Below are 16,947 nucleotides of genomic sequence, written 5' to 3'. Positions count from 1 at the left end.
AATTTATTTCTTCTATTAACTATTAACTATATTTTTTTCGCAGTGAATATCAACTATGTTTAAATTAATATTTACTTGAGAAAATAGAAATTTTTGAAAATAAGGACGATAATTTGGAGATTCTTACGTTCCAACGGTGAATAATTCTTCTGGCAGTCATTCGTTCATTACATAGATTTATGTAAAAACAGAACTTTGGACATTGGATCATGTGTCTTCATATAATTTTTCATGAGTATAAAATGTATTCGGAGAGAAAGTTGTTTCTGAGGAAGAACGAAACGATAATAAATTGATCAATAATGCACTTGCTCACGGCTGATCTGCTGGGTTTCTTTAACGCGATGGTATTTTATTAAAATTATAAACACGGGATTACAATACATCGTGTAACGCGTAATACTTGCTTAGAAACGTCGTTGAATCAAGGCCTCTTTGATTCAAAACTCTTTACCATCCACTTTTTTTTTTAGCTACGTGTGTGCGAGCCAGTTTGTGCTACGGCATTTTTTTTCCTTTTTTTTGGGTTATTTTTTTTTTTCGTGTACGTTCTTACATACATGCATAGTACTATAGTTTCGTAATCGTAGGACGCATTCTCGATTGAGCGCGACGTGGAGTCGAGTCGTACCGTATAAATCCCATATGATGACTACACGCTCCACAGTTTATAGATTCATATCCGCGTCGGAAGAATTACTCTCTCTCTCTTTCTCGATGCTGATCCGCCTCGGCTGCGCGGCGACGACTTTCCGCGGATGCTTTTTAAAGGGTCGCAACCAACATTTCGGTGCCGAGAAAGTTGCCGGAGAAAATAATATAAATCGTCGTTCCCTTATGAATAGAAAACGATGCGTCCCACAATGTTTATTACGTCGGTCTCCGTCGTCGAAGGACTTGCGCGTTTACTTATTTATATAGATTTATTTATCGCGAACCGCGGGAAGAACCACCGAGTCGAGGATATATAAAAAATTTCGTGTGAAAGGCTTCCTCTTCTTTTCCTTTTTGACGGTACTTTACGTAAAGGGAGAATCGGGGAAAAGTTTCTTTTTCGAAAGGAAGTCACCTCGGTTACCTCGGTGAAAAAAACAACTTCGCTATTTCACGGCTAGATAATGGCGCGCTTAAATTAATTTCGGACTTTCGATATGTTGAGAGTAAATTTTCAACGTGTCTTTTAATGTGGCAATCGCGCGGTTAACACATCGAGGAGCCCGGCGGGTGTGCACCATGCAGTTTCGCTTCTGTCGCACGCTACAGTTATTCGCTAGTACGTTACTCGTTATCGGATTCCGCGTCTTATATAGAGTACAGAACGTCATATATTCGGACAGCTTTTCGTATTCGGGTAGAAAGAGAGACTTATAAAACTTTATGAATAAATAATAATCGCGGCAGTATTCGTTGATAGACGATGTCCTTAGGTAGTGAATTATTCACGGAGCAATTCATGAGACTGGCAAAAAAATATCTTAACGCGACCGACGTCTCTGCAGAATTTTCAAACTGTGACACAAACAGTGTATATATAAGTTCGCAAAAATATCATATCGTATCAAAATACTGCAAATTAATAAACTGCGATAAAAACATCGAAAATTGCAAGTGCAGTTTTAATTTAATTACGGTTCTTATGTGAGACTTTGCACAATTAACTATTGTTTAAAATAATGAGATATTAAACATTTTTTTCAATTCGAAATAGATAGAAAAAATTACGAATATATGTAATATAAAATCGAATCGCTTCTTATTGTGATAATTTTCTATGTTTTTAAAAAAGAAGTATATAAAATTTTACTTTATCCTAATTTGATTAGGTTTTCTTTAAATATATAATATAATAATATTTCAAACTCTTATTTTTTTTCGACTTATATCGCCTTTTCGCCCAATGGCTCGCTACAAGTCTGCTTTAATCAATTTTTCTCAAATTTTTTATCAAACTACGCACATTACGTTCGAAAAAATCGTGAGTTTTTGCATCGCGGGTTTGGACTACACATCGCGTGTCTTCCCGATACGATTGACGATCTAGAAATTACAGGCTGCGGGGCCGCGTTAAGATATCGATCTCGCCAAGGAAAATTGCATTGAAGGGTCGTGATTCATCTTCGGCGATGGACGTTTCCGAGGATGCGCATACGCGAACGTGAAATTTACGCGAGAGATTTATTTCCGATTGTTGATACGCTTACTTCTATCACAGCATACAGACGTACGTTAGACGTGCTTTACCATACAATGTCTATTAATAGGCTAACGCGTGGAGACTGCGCGTCCATTTGCTTAACGTTTCATTTGCTTAACAGGATTACGATGTACACGCTCCTGTGGCATCCAATTAATTACACGTGGGTATCTACGTCTTATTCAAGCCGCGCGTATTACCGAACCTAGATTATACGAGTAAATTATCTACGTATCACGTCGTCTCCCATAAATCACCTATGAAGTTCAAAATATCGAAAATCACGGATAATATAAAAATGTTTGTTGGATCGACGTTGAATGGAGTGAGACCAGCGACCCGATTATTGCATCGTAATGCGCGAACACGTCACAGGTGTGTTACTAATGTATTATACAATAACACAATATAATGCATTATAATTCAGTTATAATATAATATAATTAAGACTGTATCAGAGATTGGCATCAGGTAATAATAATCAGAAAAGGTAATAATAATCAGAATAATCGCAGAAAAGCATTTTGTGAGACGAAAGTCGATTCGGCTTTTTTCATTAAAGTCAATCATTTGGACCCGATCATAATGTCACGATGTCAGATTGCAAATGATCTTAATATTCAATTAAATCCTAAAGTGATAAGAATTTTAACGGTTAATACTTTTTAATAGTACATAATATAAAAACAGACAGTCCAGTGCAGTCACTCTAATTTAGAACAATGCGTAACGTAAGTAGTCCAAGCCTACGGCTAGTCCGGCCGTAGGCCGAAATCATAGGTGATCTAACGAGAAAATCAGGCTAGACGGGTGTGAAGCGCGTGAGTCCGATTGTAACGGTCATCGAGATAGATCTCGCGCGAATGTCAATGATCTAATCCTCCTTAATCACGGTTAACTCCTTATCAATTTTTTTCCCCTGGATCTCATGTTAGAATGCAACGTGGTGTTACCGATAAGTGCGAGTCGTCGCGACGCACGCGTTCAAGATCAAAGGAGTACAAATACATTCGACCTCGGTACAGCCGCAAATATCATTCGAATGCCATTCGCGGTATCGTTTTTGCGTATCCTCGCGTATCCTTTCCCGTCCATCGCGTCGTCATTCACATGTAAAGCTATCTAAAACGCTTCTCTCGTACTTTAGCACTCGTCTATTCTCAATTCCTCTCCATTTCTCGTTACTTTTATCATCGTACTCGCGTCGTAGACGTTTACGATGTTCGCTCGATAACCGACAGAAAGTGCACTCAACGGAAACAGCGTGTCCTACGTCTCTTAGAAGCATTGCGTACGCGTAAACGCCAATTTCACCGCTCTTCGTCCACTCGCGCGCGTATCTTTCTTCTCTTTTCTCTTTACTCCTAAATCGTGTGTATCTAAACCTACCATGATACTGCGGTGTTTATCGTAAATGCCATAAACACGAGCGTACGAGGTGCGGTTATATCTACCTTTCATCGTGACTCCTTTCTGGAGGATTACAGGCGTCCCATGGTATCCATTCTCGGCGCGACAGGCTCGGGCGGTTATCATCCACCCCGATCTAATGTGTCGAATCGTGATCCGCTTATTCAAAGCAAGTCGATCGTTATGATTTGATTAGAGGAATAGAACTCGACTACGTTCGCCACCAGCCAAGTGGCTACAGCACGTCTCGTGCGCTCGCTTCTATGCGCTTCGGATATATTCTACGGGATTTTCGTACGATTACTGCGAGAGTATGTATACGTGTGTATGTGTGTGCGCACGTGTACGTACCCATGTGCGCAGGTAAGTCTGTATGTGTACGTATGTGTGTGTGTGCGTGTAACGTGTGTTTTTTGGGATGGGAGTGTTTGGCTGCCGTACACTCCGGTCCGCTACTCAGGGGAGGTTGATGGGAATTGGAGGAGGGAGGGCCCAGAGCGAGGTAGGCATTTAAAAATCATGACTATTCACACGGTGGTCTCGATATTGGCGATGGCGTATTGTCAACAAATACTGTCCTTCCCGTAATTCTCCAGGTACATTTCCTGGGGCGTGGCTAGGTTGTAGCGTCCGCTCAACCGGCTCCCGGTCAAGCCGTTGTTGTGATGAGTGTGATTCACATGGAGATGATTGACGTTCAGGGCGACGTTCTTCTTCTTTTTACGCGCCTTGTGCCGATAGAGGCAATACTTGAGACAACCAGTGGCCAGCAGGAGGATCAAGAATATACCGAGGGCACCGGCGCCCACCGCGACGTAGAGCAGCGTCACCCCGAAACGATACGAGCAGTTAGCCTCTTCCTCGTCGAAGCCCGAGGGACAATGACGTACGCCGTCGCACCACAGGACCGAGCTGATACACGCCTGGATCTCTGGACACCTGATGAACAGAAAGAGAGATGTCGAATTAAGCGATTTTATTCCTATTAAACTTTGACTTATCTCACAACATATAAAGAAGCTGAGTTTTTTACATAATAGAAATCGCACAACGAACCTGTACGGACAATCTTCCGCGGGTAATATGGTAAACGCGTTGGCGCCCGAATTGGGCGCGGCTGGTGAACGTTTGGAGATCGCGATCCACGTGACGGCATAGAAACCGGGTTCCCGCTGGAGAAACTCCACGACGAAGCTGCGAGAGTGCTGCGCCATCGCCACACTCGCGTTCACGGCGCTGTAATTCCAGCCACCCGAGAAGAAGTCGACGGTCCTGGCCGTGTCGACCCCACCCTCCGGACAGATCACGCTGCGCTCCTTCGTGTTCGCGGCCGAGTAGACGACGATTCGATTGAGAGTCGTGCACTCCATGACGTTGTCCAGGGTGATGCCATAGCCGGCGGTTCTCAAGTACAGGAAATTGATGCGCGCGTCCTCGGGCTCGATCAACCACGGCTCGTTCACACATTGCGTCGCCGTTAGATCCTCTGTGTTCGTCAGAATCTCCTCCACCGCAGCTAGACCAGGGATCACTCGCGGCAGAGGACTCCTGAGAGAGATCTCACCGCTTGTGCCGCGCAATCGTCGCTCCTCGAGTCTCGTCGAGCATCCGTGCTCGCTCGATTCCGCGCTCACCGGAACGAAACGGTATTCCCCCTCGAAGAAGAAGTCTCGGTAATCCTGGGTGACGTTCATGAGCGTGATGGTAAACCTGACCTCCACCACGTTCGATGTCAGGGTCCGGACGACGATTCTCTCGCTCACGTTTGAGCACAGACAATCGCGAACCTAAAAGCGGAAAATTACAAGGCTCATGAAGAGAGTTATAGAATTATAAATATAAAAATATTCAACTGTAATTATTTGGAAACAAATTGTCCGGGGCTTTAATGTCTCTCTCAATCTTTCTAGAGATTAATTTTTAAAATACCTTTAATAAGAAAGGCAGAGAGATAGATTAAAAATTATAATAAATAAATTAAATAAGAAAAAGAATTTTATTATATTATACGCACCAGTTCGACTCCTTGCCAAGGATATTCAGCGACAACAAGATCCGCCATGCCGAATTTCTTAACATCCGCCATACGGCGGTCGCACGTCCATCGATTCACCAACGGGTCCACGTAAGACGCGCAGCTCTTGCCACCGAAGGAAGCTCTGACGAAGGACAGCTCTATTCTATGATCAGGCTCGGCTTCAAATCTGTACGAGCAGCTCAAATTCTGCGCCCCACCGCGACCATAGAAGAACACGTTTTTCGGCGACGCGAATTTACCGGCGTTGGACGATAAGGAAGATGAGGAGGATGAGGACGAGGAGGACGATAAAGACGACGTGGAAGACGTAGATGAGGCTGACGGCACCGAAGTGAACACGTGGTTACACGAGATGGCCTCGTGGACGAACTCGTAGCGCAGCACGAAACTTATCGGATACAACGCGCTACCCTGGCGCAATATGTGTTCCAGGGTGAGATCGCGGCCGGTCGACACGTAACTCTCCGCGAGGCTGCACGGCCGCGTGTGACGGCTGCTGTTGCGCAACAGACTGTGATCGCAGAGTCGCGGTATGTCGTCCTTACAGAACTGCCCCATCAGCGTAATGTCGGTAATGTTCTGTGAAATTATTACGAGATGTGTGTCAGATAAGAATGCCGAGTCGTATTATCATAACTTGACGAAAATTTTGTTACGTAACGTATATTAATATGTAAAGAACCTTCGATGTTATTTTAATAGTTATATCCTTAGATTTCGAGGAAGAAATTTTGTAATTGTTTATTCCCCTTTTGCGAGATATTTAGATTATGCAATTCTTATTCGTGGATTCAAAGCACTCTTTTCAGAATTTGTGTTTGTATCTATATTACTTTACTAACGAAGTTACTTTAGTAACGAAGTTATATTACTTCAGTAACGAAGTAAGAAAGTTGCTAAGTAACAGACTTTGTAGAGAGAGGGGATACAATTTGGTACGTACTTTTCGGTTGGAAGTAAGTTTGTCCACTGTGATATCACCATCCCATATCAGAAGCTTTGCATTGCAATCAGCGGCAGTGTCGATACTCGCAGCAGCTTCCACGCTGGCGGCGTAATATTTAACGAACGATAACCAAACGATTTCATTGAGTTTCCCTTGGAAGTGATAACGACAAGTTGTGTTCGGCGGTAAAGAGTGCTTCGGATTTTCCAGAATGCCAGACGAGTTTTCATCACCGGATATATAAAAATCGCAGTTGTCGTTTTCCTTCACAAAACTTCGAGACTTTTCGTCGACAAAGATCACCTGTACACACGTGAATGTACATATATAAAAAAAAAGAAAACATCAATAAATTGTCGGCTATATTTAATTTTTATTTATATTTAAATCAAACTTTACATTTTAATGATCTACAATATCAAAATAATTGCAAATAAATAGTTCTACGAATTGCAACTTTCATATTTTCGCAACAAACTTGTGACGAGATTACGTAATAAGATATATAATATCACGGGATCCGGGAGCATTACCTGAACTTCGAGTTCAAATCCTGGCAGGAAAGACAGTGGCACTGGATGAAACGGATTGTCGTACGGGGACGTGTGGAACTCTAACAACATGGTATTGTGACTGCTGATGATGTCTGGCACCGCATCTCCCCCGCACAGCCTTACAAGCACTCGGTCTGAGGTTGAACCTCCATCGTATACCGTTAAGTAATCCTGCACGACGTTGCACTGATCCCACACCCTTGAAAAGCGCGTGAATTTTACTTGGAAAATCTAGTCTCTGTATATTACACTTGTCCTCCTTGCGCATCTCTGTTTCTCTATCTTTGAAAAAACCTTTCGCACAAAGAGGTATGCTCGCGAAATTATTGACGACGTATTAAATATCAATTTGACATATTGTATTAACTTTCTGTATTAATATTAACTTTATTAGCGTCATTAACATGGCGATTTACCTTAGTACTCGCTGACTTCTGTCGTACTTCACTACCTGATCCTTAATGTGTATCTTGTGACTGTTACGCTGACTAACGGCAAGTAGAGCCCGATGACCCACCGGCGCGCGGTTTTGCTCCACCCGATAGTAGCAAGTGACATTCCTGGGGTAAACTCCGGGATAATTCGGCGACTGCAGCCGGCAGGCTCTAGTATCGCATTTAGTGAGGACGCGATCGCAATACGTGCCGTTCACCAACTCGCCGCGCCATGTGGACATACTGCTGTTTCCGTATCTGAGATGCGCCTCGCTTCTTCTCAGGAACTTGTACGACAGCTTGAAGTCGAAGTTGTAGCCGATACCCTGAGACACGGAAAAATTGCCCGAAATTGTGCCGCGACGGTAACGCGCGTTCCTTTTACTTCACATTGAATATTCTCAGTTGGAAAACTTTTTTTCAAAATGTTCCATGTCGCTGACGCATTTCGAAATTCTTTTACGACAGACAACTTTTTTAGAACAAGTCGATTTTAACTGTAATAAATTTATAATATAGGAAGTAGAAAGATAGCAAATAACGACTCTCAATATTTCCCTGAGAAAAGCCGACTTCAAATATCGTTAATTTAAGGTAAAATACCGTGCAACAACTTTGATAAAAGTTCCATATTGCCGCGGCGAAATTACGGAAAATCAGATCGCGTATCCCCCTGAGCTAACTCAATTTCTTACCTGCTCTGATAAACGTAGTAAATATAAAGTCAGATTGATGGAAGGAGTTTCGCTGTAATAGACGGTGTAGCCCCACGCGCTGCCACACCATTGTCCTCCCGTCGCAGGACGACCTTCCTCGCGAATAGTCATGAAACCATCTGGACATCCTTCCGACGTAAAGGATAGAAAGCGGCCGACCGTGAAGGTATCAAAAGTTAACTGTAACACCAGGGACGAGAGAGAAAGGGGGCATTATTCTAAAAGTTATGAGCCAGCGGAGTATTCGCGTGAGCAACCGGCTAACGATTTTTGTTGGAAATAAAACTAAAGATAAAAGTTGGATTACAGTTATTACGGACCCTTCGCGATAAAAGCAAATATTTCTATTATCATCTCGTTGATTATTACGCGACGTTACATTTTGGCTCGTATAATACTGAGAATGAATAAGATAAGTCACTAGGAAAAGTTTTAGCGCGAAAAATCGTATAACTCCTGTAATATAAAAATATATGAAAAAACATAGTCTTTTTCGCAAATTTTCTATAACATGAGCATTATATACTATTTGTACAGTAACTCAATTTTGCTTTAAAATGTATAATAACTATCATAGTTTCACAATAAATTTAGCAGAAACATTTTTAATATCTTTTAATTAGCAAATATTGATTTTCAGACGTGCTAAAGTAAAAAAGATTTGGACACTTTCAAGTACTTTTACGCCGTCATTTTTACGTTTTCATTGTCCCGAGATACTTGTCCCCCCATCCATCGTGAAAACTTTATACTCTTGACCGCTTGATTGTACTCCGCTAACAACGTAAGTATCGATTCTATCATTGCGGAGAGATGTAATAATCGGTGTGTCAATATCAATCGGAATCGAAAATATATACCTGACGGGAACTTAGAGTTCAGAATCAGGGGATCTGTGGAGTAAGCGTATTCCGCGATGGCGGAGCGCGATGTTTACTCAGCGCGGGAACTGATTTAATTTTGCCAATAAACGCGATAAGAATCGTAAAAGCCGGGATATAAATTATTATCCGGGCCCGACGCGGCGCAGTGGGTTAGCCTGCTGTCTGTTCCATGACAGACTTCCTACGTTGGCTGGGCACCAGTCAGCATTATTTTCTACAACTACATCATTTCTATGTCCAACCTGGACTAGATCCCCGAGATCAGATCCGGCGGCAGTGAAGTTGAGGTGACACAGGAATGGCAGTCGATCCTCCCTCGGTCGGCGGATTTCCACTCTGTAGGTCCGGCCTACGTCACCGTACAACGTCCGATTGCAGGCTGAAACGTTTGTTTGTTTGTTTGCTTGTTTGTTTCCCTTTTTACATTGTGCAATAATTTATGCGCGGAAAAGTGTAATAACACTGCGTGGTAAAATGATACCCAAGGGAATTTTACGCCTAACTAAGCGCACGGTATCCTGCACACCGAAGCGCATAATGTCCGATTGTAAACGGAAATGTTTTCGTCATGCCGCGATCATACTACAAAAATATATTCTGGAATATTTCAATATTCAATTGTGATTATGCTTATGACATGGGCGAAATAAAATATTATTTGAAACCAAATATACTAACTCTCCTAACTACTCTCACACGGTTTCGTATATCAAGCCGTACAAAGTCTGGCGGTAAATAGAAATGTTTTTATTGCGCAATTATTATGCGCGAAAAATAAATCCTGAGATATAATTATGCCGGATTATAAAAAACGACGTAATAAAACATTATTTTATAAAATATAATTCTTAATTGCTTCTCTCTCTCTCTCTCTCTCTCTCTCTGTCGCACGTTCTAAATCTACGAGTCTATATGTTTAGTTAAACATTTATAAATTAAATAGATTTTTGCATACTCAAATTTACAGGTCTCACATTTTTGTATTTATACTTCTTCTACATAAAAATCTTCTACAATTTTCCTATATTTCTCTTATTCTTATTTCATGACTATTGGAAGCGTGAAGTATAATACGTAATTATTCCACGTAATTAGCTCGTTTGGGCCTGCGCATATTTTAATATGCAATTTGAAATTCTATGAAGGAATTGGATCATGAATGCTATAATAAATTTCTCCTATTATGTTACGTTTCTATTGAAATGTGTTGCATATATTATCGAAAATTAAAAATTCAAAGGGATGAAAATGCGATATTTGTATAACATAATTATATTTGAGCTTTGCAAATCGATTAAATTTCGTATAAAGTGGTAATTATACTATTATACCAATAATGAACGGACAAATTATTTACCTCATTAAATTATTAGATAAAAATTATTTAATTGCGTGTTTGTGTGCAAATACAAGCCATGTGTGGGAAGCACAAGGCTAATGACATATATTCTGTGAATGAGTTTTACATGATACGGTTTTAATTTTTATATGAATTAAGCTAAAATGGTAATGTATATAGCTAAATAATTACTAGCTAAATAATTACTTGGAACATTATCTGCTTGGATGAGCGAAAACTTTGTTTCTGGTTTAACGTATATTCGGTGTAATTCGTATTGTTTTGAATATGTCAGATAAACAAGCGGTCACGCATGACCAAAAACAATTGTAATTATTTTTCTGCTTCTCGATTACTTCAATTACATTTTTCCCTTTATTATCTATTTACCTATTGTAGGTATTTAACTGTTTACTTGATTAATCGTGTTCGAGACACAAGATAACAAAAGCTTTCAAATTTTCAAAAACATAAAAACGCTGATCCATTTGTTCATGATGATAAACATGGTGATCCACTTCGTGCTTTTTTATTGTATTATTCAACAATTGTGTATAAATTTAGTTTTAACAAAAGAATCATAACAATACATTTTTAAAAGAAATAATCGATTGGAATTATTTATTATTTTTCGGTTCAAATGCCTAATAAAAGACGACTTCGAGAAGGAGAAAGAAAGAGAGAGAAAGGAACAGAGTGAGATACCTCGGCGGATCGATTCGTCCCGGCGCGGCGCGGCGACTTGCTTTGTTCAACGTCTCCGTTCGTTCGCGGGGGTACTCACGGGTGCAATATCTCGGCTCGTCAGACTTGTCGTCGCAGTCATTCTCGCCGTCGCAGTACTTGTCCTGGGCGACGCAATGTCCGGTGGTGCCGCATTGGAACTCGGACGGTCGGCAGAGCGGCTCGGTGTTGCTGGCTGCGGGCTCCGACGTCGGGCCGGACGTGGACGAGCTCGAGGACGACGCGGACTCGGGTGACGTCGCGCCGGAGTAAACCGCGTATCCGCTCGGGTATCCGGAGTAGTCCGATGACGAAATGCCGGGGTGGTAACTAGCCGAGCCAGCCTCGATCGAGGCCGCAATCGCGGCTGCGATCAGCAGCAACCGCCGACACACCAACATGCCCCCTCACCCTAAAAATAAATTAAATTTCGCCAAGTTGAGTAAACCTTTATGTAACTATGTAATATGTATATATATGTGGCAGCTAAATAGATTGCTATATAAATTCTATTTTATCATTCGTAAGGTTCAACGCAATATGGTGATCGAAACAAAATGTTTCTAACTTTATCTCATCAGATTTGATACTCCAAATTATTTTTCATACGTCGAGAAAAATGTTGGCTTTATTTCGATAAATCAATTGATCAAGTTTGTCCCAATCAAGATAATATCAAATAAGATTGAAAATATTTTGTTAAGTTACCTTTAGACAATATTTAAAATTATAAATAAAATTCTATTTAACTTTGTGCATTATAGATTATTTAAACTGGGCTTTAGTTTTATTACTAAACAATGGTGTTAAATATAATATACGGAATTGATTTATAATACATCTTGCGAACTTGTAATATTAGTTTGTACTAGATATCCACGGCTTCTCCGATAGTGGTAGTAGTTCTACAAGTTCTTATCTGAAGAGAGTCCACGGACAATGGAGTCCTAAGGGCTCTACAAATTGTCAATAAATGTTAGGAACCATCAGGTTCTATCAAGAAAGAGAAAGTTTCTTGTTTAGTTTCATCCTAAAGAAGAAGATAATCCGCGCATAAAAGAAAGAGTATAACGTTTTTAGTTCTTTTAGCGTTTGCAGTATCGGTAGTCTCCCTTCTCCGCTTGCAACCGGCGCAAGAAGAGGAAAACGACACACAATTCCAAATCTTGAAGAAGTAAATTGATATTGCGAAAGGACCTGGGAAAAGTCTCGGCGAGACCTTGGATATATTCATTGGCCGAGGATATATATCCTCTTAAAAAGAACTGAATAAATAGTCGTAATATTTCACGGCTTGCAGGTGTTGCTCCCAGCCTGTTCTTCCTAACACTTTTTAGTGACGGCTCTCTTACACGGCAAAGCCCCTTCTCTTTCGCGGTCACATTTTTCTTCCTCCGCCGTGTGTGCCTCTCTTGTTGCTTCACAATTTCACGTGTACAGCTTCCGTGATATAATTATACCTTGATAAAAAGCAAATAAAATATATTTCTTTTCTCCTTCGTTCTCAAATATTTAAGTTCATTTTAATTCTTCGCGCAGTTTCATGAAATTAAATTTATCACAACAATTTAAAAAGTTCTTACATTCTCGATATTAACGCGCAGGAAAATACCACTTTTCCGGGATTTTTCCGATTTCCCATGCAGTCGTCGGCGGCTCGACGATCAATGATTCGCCCGATTGCATGTGAATAAAACGTTCTTCCCTTTATATCTCCGGCCCGCTCTTTCTCCGTGTCACAGGGGGATGTTGGCGCGGGATGTGCATCATCAACAACATTGGTTCACTCGATTTAAAATCTTCCCTCCTCGTGCCCCATCTCTCTTACAACTGGACCCTTCACTTTTTTACGGAGCTTTATTCATTCCACTCGAGCCCTTCCTTTCTCTCAAAGTCGTTTACCCTCACTCAGATCTACTACGTTTCGACGATTTGTTACCGCCCCGAAGACGTTAACTCGACGCATCCCCCCCTTTTTACGTTACACGGACGACGTATATGCTTTGATAAATTCTCAACGATAAACGTACCGCTGAAGAAGATACAGATGTAATAACACGCGCGTTCGCTCTACATGTTCTTTGATTAACGCAAACAAATTTCATTCGCTTTGACGTACCGTGGACGTACTCCGAAACGTAAAATGAATAGCCCGGCCGGGTTTTAACTCGTTAAGACACCAAATACAACTCGGTCGGGTGATTCGCGCGGAGTGTTTAGAGAGAGGAGAAGCGGATTATGCTAATTCTATTCAGAAAACTAACTCCTCTTACGTGAATGGACTCACCAGTTCGCCGTACAAATACCGGGGATCTATTAATTCGCACACGGCAACTCGCGCGCGGATCGATGCCGCGCGAGTGTTCATCGTAACAAAGTTCCGCCGTGTCGACCTTATCCGCGGAAACTTGATAACACACACCAGCGTGTACGCTTAGAAAGCAAATGCGCGGCGCCCGCCGCGATAGGTACGGGTGTGAGAAACCCGTGTTATCCTGCCTTTTTATAACCCCGCGTGTGCAACAACCGCCTCTCGCCCCCCCGTGCACAAAACCCATCGGCTCTCAAGTCTCACGGGTGAATAATATCCATGCTAATGCAACGTCGCGTCCTCGCGAAAACGTCAGCGCTAACGAGCGACACGACAGGGCAGCGCGGAAGGAACGCGGAATAAAAATCCTGATTTTTCGCCCAACACAACCAAGAGTAAAAATAGACCCGGACGTTGAGCGACTACGGCGGAGACCGCCCGGCGCGGCGGTTAGGTTAGGTGGTCGGGACGGTCGTTGTGTCGTACGGCTTGGGTGACGGGGGTGGTCGCGTCGGGCCGTGGCGGGGGCGGTGGCGGGGGGCGGGGGAGAGTGGAATCCGCAATAAAAGATAACTGGATTCAAGTGCGGAGACTGCGTTGCACGCGCGCGCGACAGTAAAGGCTCTGTTTATTAAGCGGAGGGAAACGGAATCTGGGCCAAGCCCACGGGAACATGTAGCGCACGGGCGGGCAACACGGAATATGGTAATTCGCCCGGCGCGGGCGGGACGGGACGCGCGCGGGGCCCGGTGGCCGCGCTCTCTCCAGGCTCTCCTCTGCCTCACTTCGCAAATATACACGCGCGTCGTATGCGCCGTACGAGTGTCACCGAAATTGCACGCGCGTGAAAGCTTATGCCGGCCCGGCAGCGCGCGGTCGTACTTGCGGAAAAACAGTTCGCGTCGATCGGTTACGTTAAATTGCGTCACGTACCCGGAATATTGCAAAAATATGTTGCACACGCTTCTCACGTTGCGAATATTAAAAGGGAATGGGGTACGTCGTACATCATTGTCAAAATATAATCTTATTCTAGAGATTAGTTAGAATCGAAAATCTTAATATAGGAACGTCCGTGTCGTGACAGAGTTTTTGAGTTATAAAGTTGACCGATGGTATCGCATATAATTTGTGTAATCAGACACGTAATTGCGTTTGTATAGATACGTAGAGCTATCATTTATTAATGACTTTCACAGCTCAGATATATGGTAGTGAGATTTTTACTGTTCGATTAATTTTTTATTTTCTTCGTGCAGAGATATTACACTATAATTAATTGTTAAAGACAAGTATTACTAATAGCAAATTTTATCTGCCACATGTAAATTATATAATTCTTTTTAATCAAAATTTAAATAATCGGTTAATTATTCCGCTTAAGAAAGACTATCGAATTTTTAAATTTGGAGAATATATATATATATATATATATATAAAATTTGTCCTTTTTCCATTATTCTTTTTCTGATTTTTAACATCCGAAGAGAAATAAAATCGCGTGAGTTTAATAAGTTAAGTAAGAATAATTTTTCATAATTTTATTCTTTGATTTACTAACATTGCAGAATTTTTTATTTATTAAAATAATAATAATAAACACGTATAAAAATGCTTTTCCGAAAATAAAAATAAGTTTTATTGTTCAAATAGACGTTGAACCTGTATTATAACAATTCTCATTTATCTAAATTGATTTAAAATATAAGGGACGGCCTATTTTTCTATAAAGCGCACTTTAAACCGATCTGTAATATTCACGTCAGATTTCAAAGTCCAATTACATCTCACTTATAGAATATAATACTATAAATGTAACTTTACATGTCGCAAATTTCGAGATATTATATGCACTATTTTAACGCATCTTCTATTCGTACCTTAATATACCTACAGTCTATTCTAATTTTTCATACGTTTTTCCGTATTATCGTAACAAGATTACAGGTGGAATTCTATTTCGAATCCCGACACGAATTATACATTATCTAAAATGAACCTCATATCGCGCTCTCAGATCAAGACGAGCGAGCGCGAACAAACACGAATGAACAGCGCAATTTAAATGAGTGCGAACACAGTGCCGTTAAATATTTCGCCGTATTGGATACGTTAAATATTTCATTTGAATTGGCCGGGTACGGTACGACGGCGAGACGCTCGGCTTGTTTTCGTCGCGCACGGTGCGCTGTGGTATATACACAAGGTCGTTGTGTTGTCATTTGCACTGATTTGCACGGCGACACTCGAGCGGGTAGGTACGAGTCGCTCCGTGCGTAGCATTATCCTTCGAGACGCGCTCGAAGACGCGTGTCATTTCTTATGAATAATAAGCGTCGAGCGATCAATCTTTTCATATCGACGATTCTTTATCGCGCTATACCTCGCGATATCTCGCGCGGTTTATTATTCCGAGCTTTATTCCGAACAACAATTGACGATAGAAATTACAAATTAGTCCAATCTCTTTGCGTTTAGACCCGAATGCATTATCTCGCACAGCGTACAGCGCTTTCCGAGCTCCTCTCGCAAATTTGAATGTAATTTGAGCGTCATTTTCGAACGCCGAGAGCCGCGATATGCACACGCGATGCTTTAATGGACGGATTAATAATGCGCGTATTTGCCGGGATTCATGCGAAATGTATTGCATTTCGACAATATTGTATATATTATCGACAATTGAAATGCAATCGTGCGCACTTTTTTGAACGGTCCGTGTCGCGTCTTAAGGCAATCGCACACAAAATGCATAGCTTAGCATAAGCGTAGCATAAGACCGTTAAACCAATGAGCATCCAGCATAAAGTCGCCATATTAATTTACATAAGATGCTCATTGGTTTAGCGGTCTTATGCTATGCATATGCAGCAATTTTGTGTGCGAGGCCCTTATTATAATTGCGGCGGGTTTTGAATCGCGTCGTGTCGCGCGGTGAACGAAGTGAAGTTGCCGCCGAGCGGCCGCGAGGCAACGTTGCAGGGTCATTCGCCGAAAGTCGTGCCCAACGAGGTGGCCACGGTCTCGCCTCGCGTCGCCGCGTGCCATGCCGTCGCGATCCGTTTGACCGGTAAATACTGGTCGTGATTAACTTCGATATTTGTTGAACACACAGCGCGAATCCGGGGTTTGTACGGCGATTAAAGGTTCGTCACCCCAATCGTACCGTGAAAATCGTCGCGACGGTGCGGTGTCGTCGAGCGGGGGGGGGGGGGGGGGGGGGAGTCGGTGTCTTTTCCATGGCGTTCTCCCATCGCGTCGCAATGAAGTACGCGTCGTGTGCGGCTAGCGTCGGAAGTGTCGCGCGAAGTGCCGTGAGAGCGTTGCAACAAAGCGCGCGCGTTCATAATTAATCGTGTTTTCGCGAGTGAGTGAGTGCCATAAAGGAGCAGCAAGGC

General features: G+C 42.1%; 1 protein-coding gene across 2 annotated transcripts in view; it reads right to left on the bottom strand.

Annotated features, from left to right (window-relative positions):
* Positions 1–44: 44 nt before the first annotated feature.
* LOC112451695 overlaps positions 45–16,947 on the bottom strand; it is a 58,557-nt gene continuing 41,654 nt past the window's right edge. The window contains exons 1-11 of one of the 2 annotated variants that reach the window (XM_025011495.1): positions 12,822–13,968; positions 12,591–12,698; positions 11,300–11,650; positions 9,419–9,555; positions 8,272–8,472; positions 7,559–7,902; positions 7,122–7,341; positions 6,586–6,891; positions 5,619–6,221; positions 4,661–5,391; positions 45–4,543 (exon numbers count right to left, since the gene is read on the bottom strand). In XM_025011495.1, coding sequence (XP_024867263.1) covers positions 4,168–4,543; positions 4,661–5,391; positions 5,619–6,221; positions 6,586–6,891; positions 7,122–7,341; positions 7,559–7,902; positions 8,272–8,472; positions 9,419–9,555; positions 11,300–11,639 — 3,258 coding nt within the window. In that variant the 5' untranslated portion in view covers positions 11,640–11,650; positions 12,591–12,698; positions 12,822–13,968 and the 3' untranslated portion in view covers positions 45–4,167. Of the gene's footprint in view, positions 4,544–4,660; positions 5,392–5,618; positions 6,222–6,585; positions 6,892–7,121; positions 7,342–7,558; positions 7,903–8,271; positions 8,473–9,418; positions 9,556–11,299; positions 11,651–12,590; positions 12,699–12,821; positions 13,969–16,947 lie in introns of those variants that run through there. The other variant, XM_025011494.1, reaches the window with a different exon arrangement.

Source organism: Temnothorax curvispinosus, unplaced genomic scaffold, assembly GCF_003070985.1.
Source record: "Temnothorax curvispinosus isolate PA1 unplaced genomic scaffold, ASM307098v1 QBEX01002451.1, whole genome shotgun sequence".
Lineage (NCBI taxonomy): Eukaryota > Metazoa > Arthropoda > Insecta > Hymenoptera > Formicidae > Temnothorax > Temnothorax curvispinosus.
Note: the sequence above shows the minus strand (reverse complement) of the source record. Positions and strands in the feature narration are given on the sequence as shown.